The sequence below is a fragment of the Sus scrofa genome, chromosome Y (assembly GCF_054392235.1).
Source record: "Sus scrofa isolate SSC_HxYL_T2T_F1_AM1 chromosome Y, Sscrofa_HxYL_maternal_Yorkshire_Landrace_v2.0, whole genome shotgun sequence".
Lineage (NCBI taxonomy): Eukaryota > Metazoa > Chordata > Mammalia > Artiodactyla > Suidae > Sus > Sus scrofa.
Genome location: NC_139402.1, coordinates 10073835 through 10087570, shown reverse-complemented (window position 1 = coordinate 10087570; position 13736 = coordinate 10073835). Strand labels below are relative to the sequence as shown.

General features: G+C 53.9%; 1 protein-coding gene across 3 annotated transcripts in view; it reads right to left on the bottom strand.

Moving 5' to 3' along the window:
* Positions 1–839: 839 nt before the first annotated feature.
* Positions 840–13736, bottom strand: part of SHROOM2 (shroom family member 2) — a 154378-nt gene continuing 141481 nt past the window's right edge. For 2 of the 3 annotated variants that reach the window (XM_085009002.1, XM_085009004.1), the window contains 2 exons: positions 5794–6066; positions 840–3631 (listed from right to left, as the gene is read on the bottom strand). In XM_085009002.1, coding sequence (XP_084865128.1) covers positions 3365–3631; positions 5794–6066 — 540 coding nt within the window. In that variant the 3' untranslated portion in view covers positions 840–3364. The remainder of the gene's footprint in view (positions 3632–5793; positions 6067–13736) is intronic. The other variant, XM_085009003.1, reaches the window with a different exon arrangement.

Here is a 13736-nt window from a genome sequence, read left to right as displayed (position 1 = left end):
TCTCTGCCTCCCTCGCCACCTCGTTTCCTCTGTCTCAGGGCACACTGGAACCACCACAGGCATTTTGGGGATCTGGCGGAAAGGCAGCAGAGGGGTTAACACAGCCTGGGTTTCCTCCGATTACAAAGGAGGGCGCTGAGGCTTGAGAGGCTGGCATTTGCCCACCGCTTTACGACCTGAAGTGACAGAGGTAGCTTTGCTCTGGGAACTTGGCTTTGGGTCCTGGGCCCTTTGATGCTACTCCCTATCAGATGCCAGTATGGGAGACGGGGTCCATCATGGGCCTTCATTTCTCACACCTCCCAGCAGTCACACTCTGCCGTGTGACTTCATGGTTCCTTCCACTAAAGGGATGGAGTACATCCACACTCTCTGACTTTGGGTTTGGCTGTGGAACTGGCTTTGGCAGTAGGAGGTTAGCAGGTGTGCTGTCATCACCAGAGACAGAAAAGGCACATCTGCCACTGACATGCCAGGCCAAAGTGCTGGTCCGGGGAGAAAGAGGACAGGCAGGCATGTGAAGCAGAGCCTGAGCTACAAATTCATGAGTTAAGGGAATACTTCTCACTGGACCCTGCTGAGATTTTTTTTTTAATAGCATTTGTTACACAGCATTACTGTGGCAACAGCTGACTGATATAATCTGTGTCCCTGATGTTCTCCTGACTGCAGATTGACTGGTCTGAAGTAGCTTGGCAGAAACAGTCACACAAATACACACACAGAGTCAATCCCACAATTTATCAGTATTTTAAGAATCTGACATACAGTAAGGATATTCTAATTCTTCAAAAATAAAAAAATAAAAAAAGATGTTCTTAAATCAAAGACATGCTCCATTCTTTGAAAGACACCATTTATTTTGTTAAAGTCAGGCAGGATCATCTATTGAGAGGTAAGTGGTAGGTGCTGACCATGAAATCTGTACACATTTTCCTCGGTGAACTGCAAGATAAAAGCCATAGGCAATGCCCCTGACTGAAATCTCGCTGTACAGAGCATTCCACAGCTGAGCTATGACCGAGGCTGAGCCGTCAGCCTTCGCCCAGGAAGGCCAAGGGCAAAACGTAGCACCAGATTCTTTTTATATGCAATAGAATTACTATATACAAAGGTATGTACATTGACTGACGGCAATCTTTGGGTCCCCGCTACGCAGGCATGTAAGAGGCCAACAGGGGAACGGACAGAACCATTATGTGCTTTGCTGAAAGGGATAACAGGGCACTAAGTATTGCTGTGTAGAAAAAGTTCTCAAAAGACAAGACACCAAAAGGCGGGATACAGACACATAAATTCTATTTTCACATTTTACAGACATATCATCAAAATGACCACAATACTGTAATTGAGGGGTAAGAATCACAGATAAAAGCTTCGTGTACATGAAAAACAACTGCACCACCATCACCGTGGCTGTCTTCCCAAGCAAGGAAGAAGGGCAGCCAGCTTTACCTTTGGACGTGACCACTTTTCACAGCAAGCGACCACACCACGTGGGAAGGAGGAGGACATCTCATTGGCAGAGGAGGGTTTTTTCAAGTCAGAAATAGCTGAACTGATGAGGAATAAAAACTGGTGAAAAGGCATTCCCCTCTTTGGCATGGGTGGGCTGCCAAGGGAGGGTTTCAGCCGGCACTGCTGATGCTCACCAGTTTGGCGCCCTCTAGGGGCGCACGGGTGTCAGTGCAGCACTCGGGAGTCCAGCTGCTCCCCCCAGAGCACAAACTAACATCCTTTAAGACCTTTGTGTGCATGTGTTTCCTAAGGTGGCGGCCACTGACAAAACGACATCTCCTCACCCGCTGGAAAACTTCTTTTGGGGAAGTAAAAGAAAATGAGGCATCGCGTGATCCCTCAGATCGAACCCAGGTCTAAACATCGCTTCAACACGACCTCATCCTAGGGGTTCTCCCACCTTTACTCTTGCATCGAATCAAGCGAGCCTGGCAAGGAGATACAATGGCTCCACAACGCTCAGATAAGTCCAAGTGCAGTATAACCGAGCCACTGGTGGTGGAGCAGCTTTTCATGGGTGTGCTTGTCATGCATAGATCCTCTTTGGCCAAGTGTCTACTTAAGTCTTTTGCCCATGTTTTCATCGGGCTGTTTGTTAAGTTGGAGAGTTCTATGCCTTCTGGGTAGAGACTGTCACATACCTGATATGTAAGTACTTTCTCCTGGTCTGTGACTTGTCCACTGGAAAATAACAGCACGACTTTTTTTTTTTTTTTTTTTTTTTTTAAAGGAAGCGATTCTGTACGATTTTGCAGTGTCAACCAGTCAAAAGGGTACAGAATCTCTAAATTCTATGGGAGAAAAAGACCAGATTTAGGAGGTGTGTAGTCCACGGAGACCTCTGACAAACCAGAGCATCGGTTTTTACAGTAAATGGAACGTGAACCTTACGGCATGGTAACAGGTAACGAATGGGGAGAGGCAAAAAGAGACATGCTGGCAATTATCATCAGTGACCATGCAAACGCAAAATAAGTGTTCTGGGGCAAAAGTAAGAACGATCTTGTTGGTCTTAGGAAACAAATATCTAGCCAGCACAACACTACCAGACACACTTTCAATCCAGTAATTTCACTTCGTGGGAAAGCATCATTGGAACCGTGATATCGGAGAAGTGCTAAAGCGACCGGTTTGCTCCGTGTGTGTCATGAAGCATGCACGCGATTGGCTGAAGTGGCGACTTCAGAGTGAGTGACCCCCCCCTCACCCCCATGTAAGCGATTCACTTCCCAGCTGGTTTTCCACCACGTGGAAAACTGCTGCCCTTTCCAACTGTTCACAGAGCATCATCATAGCCATCATGGTTTTTGCTGGGGCCAAAGTCACCATCCTATGACAGACACGGCAAATGCTCGGCGCTGGTGGATGAGCAGGAAAACCTGGCAGCCCACACCCCCGGTTCACCGCGGGACAGCTGGGCCGCCAGGCTGTCCCCTCTGCTGCACCTTCTTTGAGATTTGCTCGGCTGCTTCCCGAGCCGTGGGGCTGAGCGGGGGAAGACGGAAGGGCAGGCCTCACACCAGGAATGACCCAGTGCCCACACCAAGGGACCGAGCCCAGTCCGCGCCTCGGGTACTCCCTGCTCGGCAGGGCCCGGCCCCTGTGGGGCCACTTCAAGGAAACAGCTAACAGGGGCCCCTCTGCTCTGCCTCGAAGAAGGGAAGTGAGACATTCAATAAATCACCCCAAACGCGCACACGAATGTTATTGCTTTTCTAAAGGCTGTTTCGCTACGGGAGGGTTCTGGCTACGGGAGACCGATGCAGGCTGGGGTGTGCACGTGCACCCTGGGGACCCGAGCTGGACGGCCCGGCTTCCGGCCTCCGCCCTCCACCAGGGACTCCCCTCATTTGCCTCTTTCGGGCTGAAGGCTGTCCAACAGGCACTTCAGCTGCTCCTCACCCAGGTGGATTTTGTCGTCCAGCTCCCGCTGCTCGATGATGAGGGCGGACTTCATCTTCACGAAGTGCTCGTAGTCCGCCAGGCTCTCCTGGCTGAGGTAGCTGGCCAGGATGTCGAAGACGATGCCCTCGCGGCGGTCCAGGTTCTCTTTCAGCTCCTTGGCGTCCTCGTGCTGCTGGACCAGGACCCGCTGCTTCTCGAGCAGGGATTGCTGGAGAGACACACAGAGGCAAGCCCGGTGAGGACCAGGCTCTCTCGCAGGGGCTCGGCCAAGGCCTCCGAAACGCCCGGCCACTCTGGGGGCTGGTCCCGTGGGGACCCCGACACCATCCAGGTGAAAGACCAGAGATCGGACGGGGCCCCTGAGCTGGACCCGGGACGCGGGCAGAAGATGCCTGGCAGATGTGCGGCTCCAACCGCAGCCCCAGCGCCGGCTCCCGGCCTCTGCCACCTCCTGTTCCTCCTGCCACCTCGGGAATGGCACACAGAAACAGCCAGCAGGACAGTCATCCAGTGACAAAGAACGACAGAGCTGTGAGACTCTGGGACCCTGAATGTCCTTTCCGTGACAGTTCTGTGGCCAGGTTGGCAAAAGGAATAGATTCTTAAGCAATTCCGGGGTGGGATTTCTAAAGCCTTCAGGACGAGGAGTCGCAGCCTGTGACTGAACCTGCAGAAGAGGACGCGTGAGGGCGGGAGGTGGCGGGTGGGGGTCGGTTCCTTTGCTGCTTACGAGGCTCCTGCTCTGGGGACACGGGCGCCCCATTTGCAGGAGGTGGCACCCACAAGTGTTCCCTGCCTGCCGAGCACACAGCCTGTGCTCTCGAACCTTAATGAAAATACAGGGAGGGATGAGTGCAGCACCGCCTTCCGGCATCTGCTGGCTGGAGGACGCCAGGGTTTCCTTTCCTCTGCCTGAGTTTCTGACACCAGCAGAAGCCCCTGCTATTCTGCCACCGTGCCACCGGGACACTTCCCAAGGGCTACGCGGGAGCATCCAGGATGCGGGCGCACGTTGCCAAGCGCTGACACGCAGAAGGGGCCCAGCACAGACGTGCTGCTATTAAACAGTAGCTGAAAAAAGAACCTGCTCTTGGGGTACAGCTTCCAGGGAGCGCCCCCCGACTGCCGAACCTTTCCAGGTAACCTGCCCACTTCTCTGGGATACCCTGACCTTCGGCTGCCTATGAAACAGACACAGCGTGTTTTCATGGAAAGAGGCGAGGCAAAGGCAATGAATTCCAACCAAAATGGAAAGAGACCACAGCCGCTTCTAGAAATGCAGTTTGTGCCATTAAAATCAGTTGCGCTGACGGGCGACTAGAAGCTGCTGAGACTGGCTTCCTATGTCCCCATCTGCCCACGTGTTCGTCTCCTATCTGGAAGCACGGGGAAGCCTTCTGAAGCCGGACTCCACAGCTCGAACGCCTCCGCACACCTGTCTCCGCAAACCAAAAGCCCTTGTGGACCCTGAGATTGCCATCCGACCCTGGCCACACCGGAGGCTGGGCCACTGTGTGGCACCTGGGCGTGGTGCTCAGACTTTCCCTTTGGGTCCAGGAGGGTGACGCTGCGACAGCCACGCACGAGCCCAGGAGGGCAAGGGCCTGACCGCTCCTCATCTCTGAGAGGGACCCCTCTGGGTGCAGGAAGGGCTGTGCAGCCAGGTACCCAGGAGCACAGGCATGGTCTGTGGGGTGATTCCTCCGATTTCCCCCAAATTCTTAATGAGCCTTTGTTGGTTCCAAGCACAGGAAGGGAGATGAACTGAAGTGCAAGGACAATAAATACTATTTTTTCCTTTGAATCAATACTTGAGAATTTAGTATTTCAGTTATGTACAAATAAATCTCTCTCGCCCGTTCGTGTTAGCTCCCAACTTCTTTCAGATAAACTTGGCAAAGATGGCCAAGCGAGCAAACTGGATGGAATACGAATTTAACCCAAGGGGATCAGGGGTCCAAGCCACAGTTATTTTTTTCAAACCCTTACAGAGTATGTTCCATGACCGTCGCTATGGAGGAGTCTCCAGAGCCACTCTCTAAGTAAGATCCTTCTGTGTAACCTGAAGCCACTCTCCCCTAGAGTCCTAGGGGTGGGGTGCCTTTTCTGCACCCCTTTTAGAGAAGTTCAGATGCCTGATGAATGACGAAGATGACCATTCTGCAAGCCTACTATATGCTAAGAAGCAAAGTAGAGAGATCACTGCTACCTGACCTAGCCAGGACGGGAGATGTTATCCTCCACGGGGCCAGGCCGAAGTGCAGTGCCAGGGGAAGTGCGCCCTCAACAGGGCAAGTGCACCCTCGCCTCCCACCCTACAGAAACACCCGCCTCCCGCGCGCCTCCCAGGTCACACGCGTTGGTAGCTACCCGATCGCTGGCAGAAGCGCTGTCGTCCAGGTTATTGAGGGCGTTCTCCACGCGGGCCAGGCGGCCTGACAGCGACAGCAGGAGGTTCACCACCTTGTCCAGGTCCCCGATAAACATGCGGAACTTGTCGAACTCGTTGGGCTTGCAGACGTCCTTGGCGAGGGCCTCCACCTCGTCCCCAAGCGCGCTGTTGGCCTGGATGTCCTCCAGCAGGCTCTGCCGGGCCTCCCGCAGCACGCGCAGCTTGCGGCCGAGGCTCTCGATGAGCTCCTGCTGCGGGCACAGGACGTGCACACGCGTTAGGGCCGGCACTCGACCCTGAGTGCCGATGGCCACAGCGGGGGTCTGTGTCCGGCTCACCTGAGCCAGGGGACCACCTGCTTTGCATCAGCAAATAACAGAGGAATTTTAAGACCGGGGGAAGAATAATGACTCCTGGTTCAACCACTGCTCCTTAATTTAGAAATGAAACACAACCAACCCATTCTCATCCTGCTCCCGTCCTACCAGGCAAGGCGGGGTACGCACAGGAAACCCCACTTCAGCCTCTCTCTGTGCAAAGACTCCCAGGGCCCCTGAGATGCTGAGCGCGTCATTCTTTGGAAGTGCCCCATCTGAAGACTTACACGCTCAGAAGCTACTGAGTCCGGCACTCAACTCTGTGATTAAAAAGTGTCCTTGGAGTTCCCGTCATGGCGCAGTGGTTACCAAATCCGACTAGGAACCATGAGGTTGCGGGTTCGGTCCCTGCCCTTGCTCAGTGGGTTAACGATCCGGCGTTGCTGTGAGCTGTGGTGTAGGTTGCAGACGCGGCTCGGATCCTGCGTTGCTGTGGCTCTGGTGTAGGCCAGTGGCTACGGCTCCGATTAGACCCCTAACCTGGGAACCTCCATATGCCGCGGGAGCGGCCCAAGAAATAGCAACAACAACAACAAAAAGACAAAAGACAAAAAAAAAAAAAAAAAAAAAAAAGTGTCCTTGGAGTTCCCGTCATGGCGCAGTGGTTAACGAATCCGACTAGGAACCATGAGGTTGTGGGTTCAGTCCCCGCCCTTGCTCAGTGGGTTAATGATCCGGCGTTGCTGTGAGCTGTGGTGTAGTTTGCAGACACAGCTCGGATCCCGCACTGCTGTGGCTCTGGCGTAGGCCGGCAGCTACAGCTCCGATTCGACCCCTAGCCTGGGAACCTCCATATGCTGCAGCAGCGGCCCAAGAAATAGCAAAAAGACAAAAAAAAAAAAATGTCCTCCACACAGAATTAGCAATGAAAACTTAAGACACTTTTTTTTTTCTTTTTAGGGTCACATCTGCTGCACATCTGAACTGCGTCTGCGACCTACACCGTGGCTCACAGCAATGCCGGATCCTTAACCCGCTGAGCAAGGCCGAGGATTGAACCCACAGCCTCGTGGAGACTAGTCGCGTTCTTAACCTGCCGAGCCACAATGGGAACTCTAAGACAATCTTGTCGAATAACCTACCAATCTCAACCTGACCAAAGTGCAAATAAATGGCTTTTTAAAATGTGGTACAATATACACACTACAACGCTTCTCGTTTTACCTATTTTTAGGGCCCTGCTCTGCAGCAGTCAGCACCTTCTCGCTGCTGGGCACCTCCACCTCCATCTCCAGGTCTCTTTCGTGTTCAGATACTGAAGCTCCGACCATTAGCCTCCCTCCATTAGGCTCCCCATTCTCGCCTCCTGCCAGCCCTTCAAATGACGACTTAACAGAGCACCAAAATGACACGTGTCAGACCTTTGCATCGGCCACCATGCCGAACTGAAGCCGCACCACATGGCCGGAGCTGAGGGGCTAAGGAGCTGATATCCCTGTCCCTATCCTCGCATCTGAGAAAGGCTCAGAAGGGGTGCCACGGGTGCGCCTGCCGCCAAACAGCCCTTTGCCCACGAATGTCTTTCTGCCATGCAATCCGCCCACAGCGAGCTCTGCAGCTGGCCGGACACGGCCGATGAGGAGGGGCCAGCGGCGAGGAGCCAAGTCACATGTCGTCCTTCTGGAAGTCTGCGGCCACCCGCCTGCGTGAGATCCGCTCCCCTCACCCAGCCTTAGTCTGCTGCCTCGGCGGGTCCCGTGGGGTCTGTGAGGCCGGCTGGCCCACGGGAAGAGGACTGGCAACAGGAGCAGCGCGCACAGCGCACCCCACGAGGAGGATCAGACCGGCAGCTGGCATCTTCGAGGGTGATGCGGATTTTTCAGCTCACGCGTTACAACAAGCAACACTATCTTACATCCCATGGACCCATGGAACGGTCCACGCTGGCTCCTCTCCTCCCGGGGCAGTTTCCAAACTCAGACTCCGGACGGAGTCTGCAGGGCTCAGCGGAGAGCAGGCACAGGCCTGTGAAGAGCTCCAGGGCGGCATCCACCGCTGTGCGGCAGGCAGTCACAGCCACCTCCAGGCGGGTGGCGTGAAGGCGACTGAGACCCCTGGATGCTGAGTGCTCAGCCTGCTGCTCGGCCTCAGGAAGGGCCCACCTACCCGAGGCACTTATTGGCCAGAGAGAGTGCAGGTCAGAAGCTGTTCCTTCTGTGGCTCAGCAAGGTTAAGACCCCAACAAATACCCATGAGGATGCGGGTTCCATCCCTGGACCCACCCAGTGGGTTGAGGATCTGCCACCACCACAAGCTGTGGGGTAGATCGCACATACGGCTCTGATCCCACCTGGCTGTGGCTGGGGCTGGGGCTGTGGCCAGCAGCTGTAGCTCCAAATCAACCCCTAGCCTGGGAACCTCCATGTGCTGCAGGTTCTGCCCTAAAAAGGAAAACAAAAAAAAAAACCCTAAACACTAAACAGTTGTAAAGGACGGTCACCGTCAGTGCAGACTAGGCAGCAGGCTTTCTCTGCTAGGAAAGACCAGACAGAATCCATGCATTGCTTTGGCTTTTCCAGCTCAGGATACCAAGAAGTTTTCTTCCCTTGGTAGCTTAAGACTGTATGCATCTAGATTTCTTTGAGGTTTTCTCTCAGCGTGCGCGTCTACTTGTGCTCACGCTTGTGCAGCCGCATGTCTGTACACCGACCCATCCGAGAAACTGGGGTCTATGTGCATTTCGCATCCCACAGCTGACAGGGGACCCATAACTTTGACTTTTTTTTTTTTTTTGCTCTTTAAGCCCGCACCTGCAGCACATGGAAGGTCCCAGGCTAGGGGTCGAGTCAGAGCTGTAGCCACCGGCCTATACCACAGCCACAGCAACGCCAGACATCAGCTGCATTTGTGACCAACACGGCAGCTCATGGCAATGGTGGATCCTTAACCCACTAAGCGAGGCCAGGGATCGAACCTGCATCCTCATGGATCCTAGTCAGGTTCATTAACTGCCGAGCCACGAGGGGAACGCCTTTGACAATCCCGACGTGAGGGAAAAGCACAGAACAGATGACAGGCATGGAGAACTTTCCTGGTTCCCGCCTGGCACCACTCCTAACCTGAACCAACGCACCAAACAATTTTGATGCCTGTGGCTGGACAAGGAGCCCTCCCCCGTGTTCCCAGTGATTCTCCAGTTGTGTTATTTGTGAGCAATGACCGTAATGAGGATTTCTTGCCAAAGCCACGAAGAGATGCCTCCAACAGCGATGGCACCAGCCGGGCTTGCCTGACCCCAGGGCACTCTGCCACAAGCCCAGGTTCCTTTATTGCTTCCTTTCTATGTGCTGCATAGATTTCTATTAGCAACACTTGCCCCTTCTTCCTTAAAGGGCCATCACAGGAAGTGCAGACACTGCCTCTCAAAGATGTAGAGGCCAGAGACCATGCCCAGGGCAGCACACAGAGCGATGGCCTGTCTGCCTTCGGATGCCCCGTGCAGGTCTGGGAGGCCGTGGGTTAGCGCACGGGGGGCAGAAGGCGGCCCGGTCTCAGCAGGTGCACTGCCGCCTCTCCCTCCTCTGCTAGGATGGGCCCCGTTTCCGCCCCGAAAGCCCCGCGTCTATCCTGTTCCACAGGGGTAACAGGGTCTTTTCTCTCTGCGCCTTGCACCCACCTCTTGGTTCTGAGGAAAACGCTAGCCCTCAGAGATGCCAGGCTTCAAGCCATGAGCCATCTGTGCGTCTCTCGAACCATCGCCATCACTTGGCTGCCACAGTTTCTGAGCAGAGCCTGCCTGCGCTGCCCCAGGTATGGAAACGTCCTCGGCCTTCCTAGGTTAATGCTTCCACCGGCCCCAGAATCCCTCGTCACATCCCTGGGTGGGGGCTTCCGACCCCTTACAACAGAGGATCGCCTGATATGGCACATGGCTTCGCGACCACACCGGCTGAGGTCCCCCAGGGAACATCTGGCACACAGGTCTTTGGGGCTCTTGGGGTCTCCCCGTCACGTGACCAATCAGGGCCTCCCAAGCGCACCTGCTCGGCCCTCCCCTGCACATGTGGTAACCACGTGGCCCCGTAGATGTGCGGGCACCGGAAAGGGGAGGAAAGAGAGCAGCAGTCGCCTGTAAGTGACATTAAGCAAAAGAGCAGGATTATAGGGTCACCAACGCCACAGGGAACTCCAATTTATAGCACTTGCTGCTTGTGGGGAAGCGGACATATGCTTCTGGAACTAAACAGTCGGCTTGCAAATTTAACCATGGTGGGCAGGGCAGGGGGTTGGTAGGCAGTCAAGAGGCAAGCTCATGGGGACTCATGTCCATATCAAAGCTGCCATCGATGGGGAGGGGGCGTCCAGCATCTCATGCTCCCAAAGAAATCAGAAGAGGTGCCAGACAGGTGAAGGCAGGCAGTTACCCTGGCAGCAGCTTCCCAAATTCAATACAGCATGTGATGCAAAGGCATACGGTTGAGAACAAAGTTCCAGAGAGTTCCCGTCGTGGCTCAGTGGTTAATGATTCCGACTAGGAACCATGAGGTTGTGGGTTCCATCCCTGGCCTTGCTCAGTGGGTTGAGGATCCGGCGTTGCCATGAGCTATGGTGTAGTCGCAGATGTGGCTCAGATCTGGCATTGCTGTGGCTGTGGTGTAGGCCGGCGGCTACAGCTCCAATTCAACCCCAAAATGGGAACCTCCATATGCCGCAGGAGTGGCCCTAGAAAAGGCAAAATGACCAAAAAGGAAAAAAAGAAAAAGAACAAAGTTCCATGCATCTAGGTGGGGATAGAGGCACAAGCATCCCAACTGGATGTTTTTCCTAGTTTTATGAGAACAACTGAAAACTTATTTTTTAATTCTGTATTTTTAAGAACATGGAAAATGTGGAGTTCCCATTGTGGCTCAGCGGGAATGAACTGGACAAGGATCCATGAGGATGTAGCTTTGATCCGTGGCCTCCCTTGTTGGGTTAAGGATCTGGCATTGCCGTGAGCTGTGGTGCAGTTCACAGACACAGCTCAGATTCCACGTTGCTGTGGCTGTGGCTGTGGCGTAGGCTGGCACCTGCACCTCCGATTCTACCCCTAGCCTGGGAACTTCCATATGCTGCAGGTGTGGCCCAAAAAGACGAACAAACGAAGGAACGAAAGGAGGGAAGGAAGAAAAGACAAGACAAGGCATGTCGTGCTAGATACAGGGCCTCTATCAAAGAACCAGAGCCAAAGTCTAATTTTTCACTTCCTTTTTGAAGTATATAAAAAAGCCGTCATTTCCCAAGCTGAACATAATATATTTTCGTGCATGGGTCATGACATTTCTTCTGGAATACCTGTGTCTATCCCATTTGAAATCAACTGATAGCTTTTTTTTGAGCAACTAACAATATAAGCATATTTTCAACATAATCCTTTGTAAAGGTCTCTCAAAAAAAAAAAAAAAAAGGTTTTTTTCTTTTTGCTGAAAGGTCTCTCCAAGCTGCTACGCGTATGGAAAAGATTCCCAGGATGCTACTTCCCTCCTTCTCTCCTCTGGGCGCTGAGTGTCACACGCACGGCCCCTGGCGACAACAGCACATGCTACCCTCTGAAACCGTCTTCAGCAATTCCTTCGGGCCAAGGCCTTCCTATACAAACCAGGTGACCACACCTAGAGGTCACAGGTCTGGCCTGCGGACAGGACCTGACGATGTGAAGGTCCTCCGGTAGTAACGACACTGGCGCTGAGCGCGGTAATTTCACCCCTAGCACCACCTCACGGTCACACTCTATTTCATGCCTGACCTCATCTCCACTCCTGCCGCCTCCTGGGCCACACCGCTCCAGCCCCTGCTCTGCCACGTCTCCCACACATCACCCAACGCCCACCCCAGGCGCTTGGCACTCGCTGGCCCCACTTCCCCGGCACAAGCGGACATTCCCTAAATGACTCCAGCTCTCTGTGCCACCAGCAGCTCATCGGAACCCTCGCCACCGTCAGACTCCTTTGTCTCTCTCTGTTCCTTCACCTCATTTTAGCTTTCTGGCCAGCCCACCTGTTACATTAAGGGCTGGCACACCTTTTCTGCCAAAGACCAGACGGTAAAGACTTCGGATCTTACAGGCCATACAGTCACCGGTGGCAACGACTCACTCGTGCTGCTGCAGCGTGAAAGCCACCAGAGACCACGTGTAAATCAATCCATGGGGCTGTGTTTCAATAAAACTTCATTTACAAAAGCAGCTGGGAGCCGGGGGAGGGTTTGGCCCACGGGCCCTGTACCGTGGATCTGTGTTTGGGCTGGCGGCCGTCCCTTCCGTGAGAGCGCATAAGCGCCTTCAGAGAAGGACGGACTCTGTTGTGTTCTTTCTCCTCCCACAGGCCTGAGTTCTGAGAGTCACATCAATGATGCTTTTTGACTTGACCATCTCCTGTCAACTTGAAGATCATCTGATTACAGACATGTGAAATGGATAATCAAATAGGAGACGTGGGAGTTCCCGTCATGGCACAGTGGTTAACAAATCCGACTAGGAACCATGAGGTTGCGGGTTCGGTCCCTGGCCTTGCTCAGTGGGTTGACGATCCGGTGTTGCCATGAGCTATGGTGTAGGTTGCAGACGCGGCTCAGATCCCGCGTTGCTGTGGCTCTGGTGTAGGCCGGTGGCTACAGCTCCAATTGGACCCCTAGCCTGGGAACCTCCATGTGCCGCAGGAGCGGCCCAAGAAATAGCAAAAAGACCAAAAAAAAAAAAAAAAAAAAAAAGGCGACGTGAGAAATCCCATCGTAGCTCAGTGGTTAACGAACGCAACCAGTATCCCTGAGGATGCGGGTTCAATCTCTCGTCTTACTCAGTGGCTTAAGGATCTGGTGTTGCCGTGAGCTGTGGTGTAGGTCACAGACGCAGCTTGGATCCTGCGTTGCTGTGGCTCTGGCGTAGGCTGGCCCCTAGCTTGGGAACCTCCATACGCCATGGGTGCGGCCCTCAAAATAAGACAAAACAAAAAAAGGACATGTGCCTTGCACAAGATCCCACAATCAAGCCCCCTGGATTTTTTGTTTTGCTTTTTCATATTTTTAGGGCTGCACACTCAGCATATGGAGGTTCCCAGTCTAGCGGTTGAATCGGAGCTGAGCTGCAGCTGCCGGCCGACACCACAGCCACACAGAGTTCGAGCCGTGTCTGTGACCTACACCACAGCTCACAGCAATGCCGGATCCTTAACTCACCAAGCGAGACCAGGGATCGAAGCTGCATCCTCATGGACATGAGTCAGATGCGTTTCCGCTGAGCCATGACGGGAACTCCAAGACCCCTGGGTTTTAACTAGGCTAGCAGGAACATGTCGGTTGGACTTAAAATGAAAGGGCCCTGTGCCCACTTGGCTCCTGTGATGCTGGATCTCACGACAAAGAGATGGCAGAGACGGTGGTAGAGAGAACCATTTTTAAAACAGAAGCCTTATCCACAAGGACTTAACCTGCAGGCCCAAATGTCAGCGTCCCACATAAAAGCCCAACACCAAGGCCGACAGACGCGAGGTTCGGGGCCCAGGCTGGGGGTAGGGTCGGCGCTGCCCGCCCGCCCACCTGCCGGCGAGCTCATCCCCGTTTGGGATTCC